The sequence below is a fragment of the Thamnophis sirtalis genome, unplaced genomic scaffold (assembly GCF_051295495.1).
Source record: "Thamnophis sirtalis isolate CommonGarterSnake01/CBP01778 unplaced genomic scaffold, rThaSir2_p1.2 scaffold_8, whole genome shotgun sequence".
Taxonomy (NCBI): domain Eukaryota; kingdom Metazoa; phylum Chordata; class Lepidosauria; order Squamata; family Natricidae; genus Thamnophis; species Thamnophis sirtalis.
Genome location: NW_028261388.1, coordinates 58,779,396 through 58,792,051, shown reverse-complemented (window position 1 = coordinate 58,792,051; position 12,656 = coordinate 58,779,396). Strand labels below are relative to the sequence as shown.

General features: G+C 38.3%; 1 protein-coding gene across 21 annotated transcripts in view; it reads right to left on the bottom strand.

Moving 5' to 3' along the window:
- CASK (calcium/calmodulin dependent serine protein kinase) overlaps window positions 1–12,656 on the bottom strand; it is a 333,687-nt gene that overhangs the window by 160,598 nt on the left and 160,433 nt on the right. For all 21 annotated transcript variants that reach the window (XM_087721747.1, XM_087721750.1, XM_087721748.1 and 18 more), the window contains exons 5-6: window positions 11,662–11,734; window positions 2,117–2,219 (exon numbers count right to left, since the gene is read on the bottom strand). In XM_087721747.1, coding sequence (XP_087577873.1) covers window positions 2,117–2,219; window positions 11,662–11,734 — 176 coding nt within the window. The remainder of the gene's footprint in view (window positions 1–2,116; window positions 2,220–11,661; window positions 11,735–12,656) is intronic.

The window sequence follows — 12,656 nt, the reverse complement described above, 5'->3', positions numbered from 1 at the left end:
AAAAATATATATAAAATGACAATGTCTACTGCATATAGAGAAAATTTGTATAAGATGTTTTACAGATGGCATCTACCCCCAACCAGAATTGCAAGAATGTCCAAGAATAAATCAGAAAAGTGTTGGAAATGTCATCAGATACCGGGCTCATATTACCACATGTGTGGACTTGCATTGAAGCTAAAAGATACTGGACTAAAATCCACATGTGGTTGGAGAAAGTGACACACAAACAAATAGACTTCAAACCAGAGGTCTTTTTATTGGGGATCATACCAGAAATCTATAACAAAGACTTAAAATATCTGATTGTAGCCAGAATCGTATTTGCAAAAAACTGGAAAAATGAAATAATACCAAAACAGGAAGAAGTTATTCGAAAAATAATGGACTGCTGAAATGAGTAAATTGACACTTGAAATTAGAGAACAAGAGGACAAGCAATTTTATAAGATATGGGACTTGTTTTATCAGCGGCTGGGGGAAAAAACCTGGAAATGAAAAATGCTTTACTCATGTTTTAACTGAAGGAGTTAAATGATAACACAACCATGCTGTGAAATAGATTAACAACGATACAATGAAAAACTGATATATCTATGAATTGAATACTTTAGAATTTTTTGCTTTAAAAAAGATAAGGATAACAACGATTTTATGTATATTTGATAGCGTTTTGGTGATATAATGTATAACCTTAAGAACATATTACAATGATATCTTGTTGTTGATAAATTATTTTAATAAGGGAATAATTAAAAATTGGTATATATATGTAGCGATCACTTAGAATATTTTGTTGAAAAATGAAGGAATAAGATTTCCGTTTGAAGGTATGAGGTACAAGGATAACAATGAACAAAAGCATACCTGATAGTTGATGGTGGAATTATGTATAATGGAAAATAGTGATATAAACGGTTGGTAAAAAAAAATTTTTTTTTCACATGGGGATAATATAAAGATATACTGTTATTAAATAGATAATCAAGAATGTAAGGGAACTATGATTTATTGGAAAAAAATACTTCGTAATTGAATGTATACTGTACAATGAAAGTGAGGTATTTAGTTAAACTAGATGAAAAATCTGTGATGGTAAATGTTATTCGAGAATATGGATGTTAAAACACCTATAACCAAACAACATGTTGTATGTGATGATGCTTTTTGTGTGTGTGTATTTTTTTTGTATTTTTTTTGCTGGTTTTTTTATTGTTGTCTGTATGTATTGTTTGTGTAATAAAAATAAAAATTTATTTTTTAAAAAAAGAGTGGCTTAGCGACAACTCTGCGAATGTCCTAGAGTGGCCCAGACAGAGCCCTGACTGAACATCTCTGGAGGAACCTGAAAATGGTTGTCCATCTACAATCACCATCCTACCTGACTGAGCTTGAGAGGATTTGCAAGAAAGAACAGCAGAAAATCCACCAATTCAGGTGTGCAAAGCTTGTCATGTCATATCCAAAATACTGAGTGAAGAGTCTGAATACTTATGCTTATGTGATATTTCAGTTTTTCTTTTTAATAAATTTACAGACATTTCTAAAATTCTGTTTTCACTTCCATTATGGAGTGTAGATTAATGAAAAAATAATAATTTTCAACAACTGCACAATCAGGCTAAAGCATTAAAAATTGACAAAAGTGAATGGGATCTGAATACTTTCTGAATGCACTGTACATGCATGCATACATTAAATTCTTCAAAAGCATAATTTGTGAGTTAAGAGGAGCTAATTTGTCTGTGAAACACTGGTTTTATTTATTCTCAAAAAGACAGTACCCAAAGTTGATGTGTTTTGCTTAATCAGGCTAGAATAGTGCTAGGTTGCAGTAAAGACTTAAAGAAACTCACATTTAAACAAAATATGAAATATATTTAATAAATTAATATATTATTTTTTCTTTTTCATTCTTAAGCATAGTTTGCAAATTTTCAATGATTGTTTCTTAATTATCACTTGCAGAATATTCAAATTGCAACTAGACTGTTCTCTTTGTTTTTTTATAAGCAAGCTATTTTCTTATATCATTATAAGTTCATCCTTGGTAAATTTCACCCAAACTAAAAAAAATCTTTACTGAACATGATATGAAATAGTCATTACTTACCTCCAGCAACAAGTCCTGATTCTCCTAATTGAATAGCAACTCCAAAACCACCAAGTTTTACAGGTGCTGAATTTTCCTTTGAAGCAAGTAGTACACAGTGTGGCTGAAATGATAAAATCACCCTGATGATTGATAAATCATCAATTTATTATGACACCAGAATATATATGTAAAATAGTCATTGAAAGGGGACAGGGTATATCATACATAGTTAAAATAGGCTCTTCGATGGCATTCAATGTGCTAATGAGGAAACTAAAAAATGTTGGAGTGCCAATGGTATTTAGAATGTGGCTAGATTAAAGCATTTGCAATAACCAGTTTCTTATTACCAAGGAGGGAAAAAATCCAAAGCTGCAAAGAAGTCAGAATTACAGTGGTAACATGGAATATGAAAAACATGATTACGAGAAAGCTGTGAATACTGAAACAGGCAGTGAAAGATAACACAAAATTACAAATTGACCTTTTAGACATCAGTAAATTTAAATGGACTGGGATTGGACACTTTCAGTCAGAAGTTCATACTATTTATTACTCAGGATATGAAAAACAAATTAACTAATAGCAAATAAAAAATTAACCACTAACTAATAGTGTTGTTATAGATAGGAAGGGTAGAGAAAAAAAGTGTGCAATCAGTGATTCCATAATATCACTTAGTCTTCATGTATAATCCTTTAATATGATAATCATCCAAGTTTATGCTCCAATGATCAATGAAGAAGAGGCTGAGGAGTTTTATGATCAAGTCCAATTTGAAACCAACAAAACATGCAAGCGAGATACTTTTGTCTGGAGAGTGGAATGCAGAAATAGAAAATTTTGTGGAAGATATAGTTTGATTGCATGATTTAGAAAACTGAACTAAAGCAGGACAGAAATTTATTAATTTCTGCCATTCCAATTATTTCTTCATAACCAACACCATCTTCAAAAAACAAACACCCCCCTCCCAAAAAAACAATGTTGCATACATAAAAAATCACCAGATTAAGTACATAGAAATCCAACTAGCCATATGATTGTTAAAAGGTGAATAAGCTCAGTTATAGGATCAAAGACATGATAAAGTGCTGTTTGTGGAACAGATCATGAACTGCTCATGTGCACATTCCAAGTGAAGCTAATAAAGTAACCAACTTCCACAATATGAAAAAAAAATGTTCATTATTTTCATGGAGAACACCAGGAATCATTTTGAAGATCTGAACGGCACTGATTGGGAACCAGTCACTGAAGTTCAGAACCTCTATGAAACTTCCATGGAATGAAATCATAGAAGTTATTAAGGATGAAGGAGGAAATTAACAAAGCCCAAAAAACAGAAGAAAGCAAACTGAGTGACAGAATATATTGCCAAAAGAAAAGAAGCCAAAGTCACAAAAATCAAAGATGTCAGGGAGAATTTCAAGGAATTGTTAGAAGCAGTACAGGTAGTGCTTATCTATTGTTTGTCTTGTCTAGTAACTGAAGTTATAGTGGTGCAAAAAACAACAGCAAACAAACAAACGAAAAAGCTTTGCAACCAATCCTTGCATTTACGACTACTGCAGCAGCCACACGTTACATGATCACCATTTCTGTGCTTCTGAAATGGCTTGCAAATTAATACAGGTAGAGTTGTGGGGTGTGTATGAGGAGAGTGTCTGTTTGGTGCATATAATAGGACTGGGTGTGCGACCTGGAGCCCCCTCCACTGAGTGCAGAAGCAGAAGTGGATGGGGGCCCAGATTTGCCTCCCGTCCTGGAATGAATGGTGTGTGTGGCCTGCCGAGAAGAATGGGGGCCATGGGAGAGGGGGGTCTACGGGGATGGGGGAGGGTCAGAGCATTTCGGTTAGGACCGGGAGGGGTAGATATGACGGGAGCTGTAGGGCTAGACATTACCGGGGAAGAAGGACTTGCTACATCACAACGATGCCTTGTTCCGGCCCCTCAGGCTCAACTCAAGGACCTGGTGGCAGAGGAGATCAGGGCCCTGGTCTCAGGTTGCTGTTGCTAAATGCCAGGTCTGTGGTAAATAAAGCTCCCCTCGTCCGGGACTTAATATTAGATGAGGAGGCAGACCTGACATGTATAACTGAAACCTGGCTGGGCCAAGAGGGAGGAGTCCCCCTCTCAGAAATGTGCCCAGATGGGTTCCAGGTGCTCCACCAACCACGACACCAGAAAATGGGGTGGGGGAGTAGCAGTTATCATCTGAAGGTCATTAGCTCCTCGCATGATCCCTGCCCCAGAGATTGTGGGGTGTGAGTCTCTCCTCCTGAAGTTGGACCTAGGGGTTCAATTGGGCTTGTTCCTGACGTACCTACCTCCCAGCTGCGTCACAACAGCTCTGCCTGTGCTCCTAGAGGCGGTAGCCGGGTTGGCGGTGGAGTTCGCCAGACTAATGGTACTGGGGGACTTTAACCTGCCATTTCTGGGTGAACACTCTGACGGGGCACAGGAGTTCATGGCTTCCATGAAAACCATGGACTTGACCCAAGTAGTTCAGGGTCCAACTCATAGAGCAGGACACACACTCGACCTTGTATTTCTCTCAGGCAGTGGAGACGTGATCTTGAATTAAGGGGAATAGAGACCTTGCCCTTGTCATGGTCAGATCACTCCTTGCTGAGGCTTGACTTTAAGATGCTACTCCCCCATTTCAGGGAGGTGGAGCCGATTAAGTGGTTCTGCCCCAGGCGCCTGATGGACCTGGAAGGATTTCAGAAGGAGCTTGGAGGGATACCTGACTCCCTTGTCCACAATCCGACAGAGTCCTTGGTCGCGGCCTGGAATGTTGCGGCGGCTGAGGCACTGGATCGGATTGTGCCTTTGAGGCCTCTCCGCGGCAGTAGATCCAGGAGGGCACCTTGGTTCACCAAGGAACTCTGGGAGATGAAGTGCCAAAAGAGACGCCTAGAGCGACGCTGGAGGGCTAGTAACTCCGAATCTCACCGAACACTATTAAGAGCCTTTATCAGGACTTACTTAGTGGCGATACGGGTGGCAAAATGTACACATTTTTCCGCTCTTATTGCGTCCGCGGAATCTCGCCCAGCCGTCCTGTTTAGGGTGACCCGCTCCCTCCTGAAAGGTGAGGAGGCAGGGGAACCCCTGCAGGGAAGCGCTGAGGAGTTCGTTCAGTTTCTGTCGGACAAAATCACTCAGATTTGGGCAGATCTGCACTCTATTTGGGCAGTACCAGCTGAGATGCCGAGAGAGAGTCTCAGTCAGATTTGCTGGGATGAGTTCAAGTTTGTCACCCCTGAGGAAGTGGACAAGGTCATGGGAGCGATGAGTGCCCCCACCTGTTTACTGGACCCGTGCCCCTCCTGGCTGGTTTCGACCAGCAGGGAGGTAACACGAGGCTGGCTCCAGATGATTACGAACGCATCTTTGCAGGAGGGGTCTTTCCCACAACCCTTAAAGGAAGCGGTGGTAAGACCCCTCCTCAAGAAGCCTTCTCTGGACCCAGCTATTCTTAAGAACTATTATCCTGTCTCCAACCTTCCTTTTTTGGGGAAGATTGTTGAGAAGGTGGTGGCGCTTCAACTCCGACGGACCGTGAATGAAGCAAGATTATCTAGATTCCTTTCAGTCTGGTTTCAGGCCTCGGTACAGCACAGAAACCGCTTTGGTCGCACTGACTGATGATCTCTGGCGGGCCAGGGATAGAGGACATTCCTCTATCCTGGTGCTTCTTGACCTCTCAGCGGCCTTCGATACCATCGACCATGGTGTCCTTCTGCGACGGCTGGAGGAGGTGGGAGTGAGAGGCACCGTTTTACGGTGGTTCTCCTCTTACCTCTCTGACAGGTCGCAGTCAGTGTTGGTTGGGGGGCAAAGGTCGACCCCTAGGCCCCTTAAATGTGGTGTGCCACACGGTTCGGTCTTGTCCCCCCTCCTATTTAACATCTACATGAAGCCGCTGGGCGAGATCATTCGACAGCACAGGGTTAAGTACCATCAGTATGCAGATGATACACAATTGTATCTCTCTGCCCCGTGCCAGCTCAGTGTAGTGGCAGACGTGATGTGCCGATGCCTGGAAGCTATCAGGATCTAGATGGGGGTGAACAAACTTGTACTCAATCCCGACAAGACTGAGTGGCTGTGGATGTTGCCCGCGAAGGACAGCCTAGACAGTCCATCCTTGATCCTGGGGGGTGAAAACTTACACCCCTCAGAGAGGGACCGCTATTTGGGGGTCCTCCTGGATTCACAGCTGATACTGGAACACCATCTGTCGGCTGCGACCAGGGGGGCCTTTGCCCAAGTTTCAGAAAAAGTCAAGACGTGAGTGACATTGTTGTTGATGCCACTGGATAACAAAAAGCCAAGGGATGCAGAAAAGCCAATATGTACTTCTTTGGTTATGAAAAAGATATTTGATTATGATGACTATGTCATTCATTAACATTTTTATTGAGTTATGAAGTATTATAAAATACAAAATAAATAGAAAAGCCGGGGGGGAGGGGAAAGAGAGGTGATGAAAAATAGGAAGGAAAAAAAAGCATTGACTTCCAACTCTATTACAATAAAATAAGGAATTAACATCAAATCACAACTTTTTGCTTTTTCATAATAATATGTACAAGCCATTTCCATAAAGATCTACCATCTAGCATCGTATGAAAGATGATTTTTTTAATTCCAGATGTTACCAATACTTACAACTGATAATCTGGCAGAAGGATATTTCTAAGTTCATGTGGCAGGGGAAAAAAATCAGGTTCTAAGTTCATATGATGGAAAAAAAATTATATCTAATTTTTAGATTAAAAATATCTAATTTCTAGATATGTTACTGCAAGATGCTAAGGAAAGAGGGCGGTTGAGTCTACCAGATATGAAATTGTACTTTGATGCATGTTTCTTGACCTGGGCAAAAGAATGGGTGAGCCTCCAGAATAAGAGGTTACTTGAATTAGAGGGCCATGAATTAAGATTTGAATGGCATAGCTACTTATGGTATGATAAATCTAAAATCAATGTTGATTCCAATAGCCATTTTGTTAGACATGCCATACTAAGAGTTTGGAATCAATATAAAACAAGGCTCTCTACAAAGTTGCCCCTTTGGGTGTCACCACAGGAAGCCTTTTTCAGAAAAGAAATGGTGGCAAAGCCAAACTCGTTGATGTATGAAAACATTTTATCTTTCAACTCTGGTGACCCAATATTAAAGCCGAAGGAAGAACTTGAATCAGAAAGTTATGTTTGTCATTGGTTTACTTATCAATAACTGAAAGAAAGGCTTAAACTGGATAAAAATGTTATGGATTTGACTTTGTTAAAAATGAAAATAAATTTTATTATGTGGAATAGCAATAGCAGTTAGACATATACCGCTTCATAGGGCTTTCAGCCCTCTCTAAGCGGTTTACAGAGTCAAATGAACATATTATTGCTAAAATCTATAAAATGTTATTGAAATTAAATTTGGAAAATGTACATGTAAAACATTGTATGATTCAATGGGTAAGGAAATTTGGATGTAATGTGATGCTTGAACAATGGGAAAATCTGTGGATGAAGAGTTTAAAACACAAATTGAAATACAGTCTAAAAGAAAATTTTTATAAGATGATGTATTGTTGGTATTTAACACCAGATAAATTATCTGAGATGTATAAAGGTATGTCAAATGAATGTTGGAAGTGTAAAAGTAAAGAGGGGACTTTTTCTCATCTATGGTAGACATGTGATAAAGAAAAACTTTTTTGGAGTATGATTCATATTTTAATACATTTTTTTTTGGAAATGGGAGATAAAAATGAAACCAGAACTTTTCCTTTGAGTTTAATGGAAGAACTGGAGAAAAAAAACTGGAAATTTGTTATATATGTTGACAACAGCAAGACTTGTATACACAAAACTGGAAGGAGGGTTATTTCATGTCAAGTGCTCTGATTTCAGAAAAGTGCCCTGCTCAACCATCATGGATTTCTATGAAATTTGCTGTGAACATACACACACGTCCCTCATGAACATTGGTAAATTATTACATTTGCTGATGCAATACTTGCAGAGATATAGTCATTTGTTTGACCCCATACCTCAGCCTTCTACAGTATGACTCTGAGGTTTCAGCAACTTTGAGACAATATCTCCGGCAATATTTTGTTGAGAGAAACAAAGCTTGGCCATCTTGTACAACTTGTTGTGCTCTGTTAAACAAAATGATAAAAACATTCTCATAAGCGATCTCCCATCTAGATAATTTGGAGCAAAGTTGGCTGAAAATGACTGCGGCTCAAAACAGGTTAAAGTTTGGCTTTTTATATCTCTGGAAGGAAAGGTATGAGAAACGTGAAACTTTGTGAGTAATAACTTAGCAACACGTGGTTTTCGAATATAAAATTTACCCCAAAATTTATAGATACCTAAACAAGGCTTTCGAACCTCAAGGAGGAAATCTAACTACAGATTTAGGATCCTGAACCAAGAAACCCACCCATGGCTGGTATTGCACGGCTATCGGGCATGCCCCCTATAGAGATGGAGTTGCTGGGTCAAGTGCCTGAACTGGCAGTGACAATGTCACCATGGACCAATGCAATATAATAGTAGTAATGATGTCTCTATAAAACAAACAAGGCAAAACAATAATAGAATGCAAGTGACGTTGCCATAGCACCATCCTCAACTTTGTTTCTATTTTTAGGGCTTTATACGTCAGTGATGAAACACCAACCCTATTTTTTAGGGGGTTTGAAACATGCTCTTTCTAATTAGAATGATTTAACAGAGTTTCCAGAAAGTCTTTTTTGATAAAAGTGGGCTGAAAATACCCTATTTTTGGCATTTTTACAAAAACCATCAATGTTACACTCAATTTGTGAACTATTAAAAAGCAGTAGGAGAATGAATTTTTGTATTCAAAAACTTTGTGTTGCTAAGTTATTACTCACAAAGTTTCACGTTTTTCATACCTTTCCTTCCAGAGATAAAAAAAGCCAAACCTTTTTTTGAGCTGCAGTCATTTTCTGCCAACTTTGCTCCAAATTATCTAGATGGGAGATCACTCATGAGAATGTTTTTATAATTTTGTTTAACAGAGCACAACATGTTGTACAAGATGGCCAAGTTTTGTTTCTCTCAACAAAATATTGCCGGAGATATTATGTCTCAAACTTGCTGAAACCTCAGTGTCATACTATAGAAGGCTGTGGTATGGGGTCAGTGGTGGGTTCTGGATCCCGTTGCAACCGTACAATGCAACGGGGCCCGGCGTCGCCCACATGCACATGTGCAGCTCCAGCTGCTTGGTGGAGCATCGTGCAGCTACCGTACGCTCCGTGCGCCTAAGTGCTGAAGAGCTCAAATACAGGTAAGGAGCTCAGGCAGGCGGGTGGGCCCTTCGGAGCACCGTACCAGTACCCGCTGCTCCTAGCAGGCACCCCGTACCTGGGCATACCGCCTGCAACCCACCACTGTATGGAGTCAAACAAATGACTATATCTCTGCAAGTATTGCATTGGCACACGTAACACTTTACCAATGTTCATTGGGGACGTGTGTGCATGTTCACACCAAATTTCATTGAAATCTGCGATGGTCGAGCAGGGAGCCATAGACCACTTGAACATGGTATGACCAAGGACACTCTGATTCCTACTGTTGATGAATGGTTGCAGAAGTTGATGGAGTTGGCTGAAATGACAAAATTGTCCATTTTGATTAAAGAAAAGAACATAAGTACTTTTGTTTCCACATGAAGACCGCTTTTGAACTTCATTCTTGATGTGGAGAAGAATGAAACTCTGACTTTAGGCATTACCAATTAGACTGATTATGCTGACTATGTCAAGCTGTGGAATGTCTTTAGGATAACGGGAATTCCAGAACATCTAATTGTCTTCAGAAGAAACCTATATGCAGGATAGAAAACCATAGTATGGATGGAACACAGAGAATCATGCTCCAGATCAGCAAAAGAGTGACATAAGACCAAAATAACAGATATAGCAGCAAGTTTTAGAACCGACAATAAAAATACTGAAAAGGTGGATACTTTCTGATTTTAGGATCAACTGTCAACAATAGTTGATATTAATAGTTGATAAAGGACAGGGGAGCTTGTTGTGCTATGGTCCATGAGGTTGGAAGAGTTGGGTATGACTCGCAACTGAACAACAACAATAATAAAAAATAAAGAAATAGTAATAATGAAAGCCTTGGAAAAGATAGACAGATGCTATGATGTGTCTATATCTACAAAGTATGTTGTATGTTTTTTGTATGTTTATTCAATTTGTATGCCGCCCTATTCCCGAGGGACTCAGGGCGGCTAACAAACAGAGGGGAAGGGGAGTACACACAACAAACCAAAAAGACAAATTAAAACACAACAACAGTCGCAATAATTCAAGTGGGGCTGGGAACTCATCAGCCCCAGGCCTGCCGAAACAGCCAGGTCTTAGTGGCTTTGCGGAAAGCCGGAAGGGTGGTGAGGGTCCGGATCTCCACGGGGAGATCGTTCCAGAGGGCCGGAGCAGCCACAGAGAAAGTTTAAAATCATGCAGGAAACAGTTTTTTTCTGACTCCCTATAGAAGCAAAAGTTGGATTTTGAAGAGGGAGTGAAAGAGAATTGACATTTTTGAACTTGTGGGTTGGAGAAGACTCTTAATAAAATAGCATGGGCAGTCAAAAAAAACAAATGGATTGTACAGTAAATCAATCTAAAGTTCTCACTTGAAGCATAAATTACAAGGCTCAAATTATCATACTTTGAATATATTATGCAAAGAACTGGCTCTCTTGAGAATTCTGTAATACCGAGAAAGGTAGAAGAAATGATAGAAAGAGGATGACCAGTGGCAAGATGGATGAACTGAATTACAGTGGTGATGGATGTAGTGTTGGGACGATCTGAAGGACGGGTTGGGGACTGCTCTTCTTGAAGTAAGTCTATTTATGTGGTCACTAAAAATCAGCACTAAGTGGATAATCCATAACTATATTTAAATTGTAAATTATCTACCTCAATTTCTATACTGCACTTGTTTTGTAATTATAACTACTGTACAGAGTTACAAAGTATATACTTTAATATAAGTTATTCAACTATATTATACTCAAGCATTATTTATGAAATGATATAGATACAGTAAACAGATTAAAAAATAGAATTTTTGACTGCATCAGATTTGGATTCAATAATAGAACACCCAAAGAAATAAACAGACCTCCTGTACAAAAACACATTTCTAGCTCTTAGACTAAGGGGTATGGAAAATGTTTTGAATTTAAATAGAGCTCAAAATTGGTGCTTTAAATTCAAAACACTTCACATTCTAAATGCAAAGTGGATATAGGAATTTCATTAAAAAGAAAAAAGATAATGTATATAATTATATTATGCTATAATATATTACGTTTTATATGTGTACTTGTGAACCTTACCATATGAAAAGGTTCAATTGTTTTACTATTCTGTCCAAAGCTCCAAATTAATAGGTGCCCTTGACTGAGTAAAACAGAGAAATCAAACAACAATAAATAATACAAACACTCACATAGATATTTTTTCCTGTAATTATATGACTTACCTTCACATCCCTGTGAATTATATTATTATCATGACAATAGCGCAGCGCTTCCAATATCTGTCTCATGTAATGACTGCAAAACGAAACATGCAAATATGTTATAAGCACTGCAAAGAAAAAATAGGCATAAAATTCAGGTTGTTTGGGCGCTATATTTTAGAAATTCTAAATCATTGGGGTCTTTATTTACATTACATGTACTTTGAAGCCTAAAGCTGTAACATTTCTCTCCAGAAATAAGTCACGTAAGAAAAAGTTGCTTCTAAATAAGTATCCATAATATCATATGCTATTTATTGGTGACACTATATTCAGAGTTCTCTGAGCAAGATATAATCGAAACAATTTAAAATCAAAGTCCAATAGAATTTAATAAAAAATAAGCATTCTTTTAACAAAATATTATAGTTGAGATTAACATACATTTCAATCATAGTAATATAGTTTAAAACAAGACAGACATGAGCTAAAAAGACAACATAATGCCCTTGTGAATTGTATTTAATTAATTTAACATTATTTAAAACACTTCAGTAAAAACAAAAAGGTTTTTTCCTGATGTTTGAAAGGACAGTAATTAGTGTAACTAACCAGAGTTGCTGGAAACGAGGAGGCACATAAATTTAACAAATTATTATTATATTAAAATGTTAAGAGAGGGCACAACCTGAAATAAAAACAATGATATGAAGACTCTTTCCCTTGGATCTATTCTCTGTATTTCAAATTTTGGGGAACTTGATGCTAACTACTTGTAGAATGGAAGGAAAACTTGCTTATGTGTAATTTTAACTATTTGAATAGTCACCTGTGCATTAATGAAAATAGATAATTAGCAATCTTATTTTATGGAGGAAGAGCAAGTATCTGATCAGGAGACAAGTTCAGATAAAAATATCTGGATAAAGATTGCATCTGCCCTAACTTAGTGTAATCCACATAATAATGACGTTTGCATAAATAAAGTGTAGGGAGAATGGTCCAGATCCATGGAG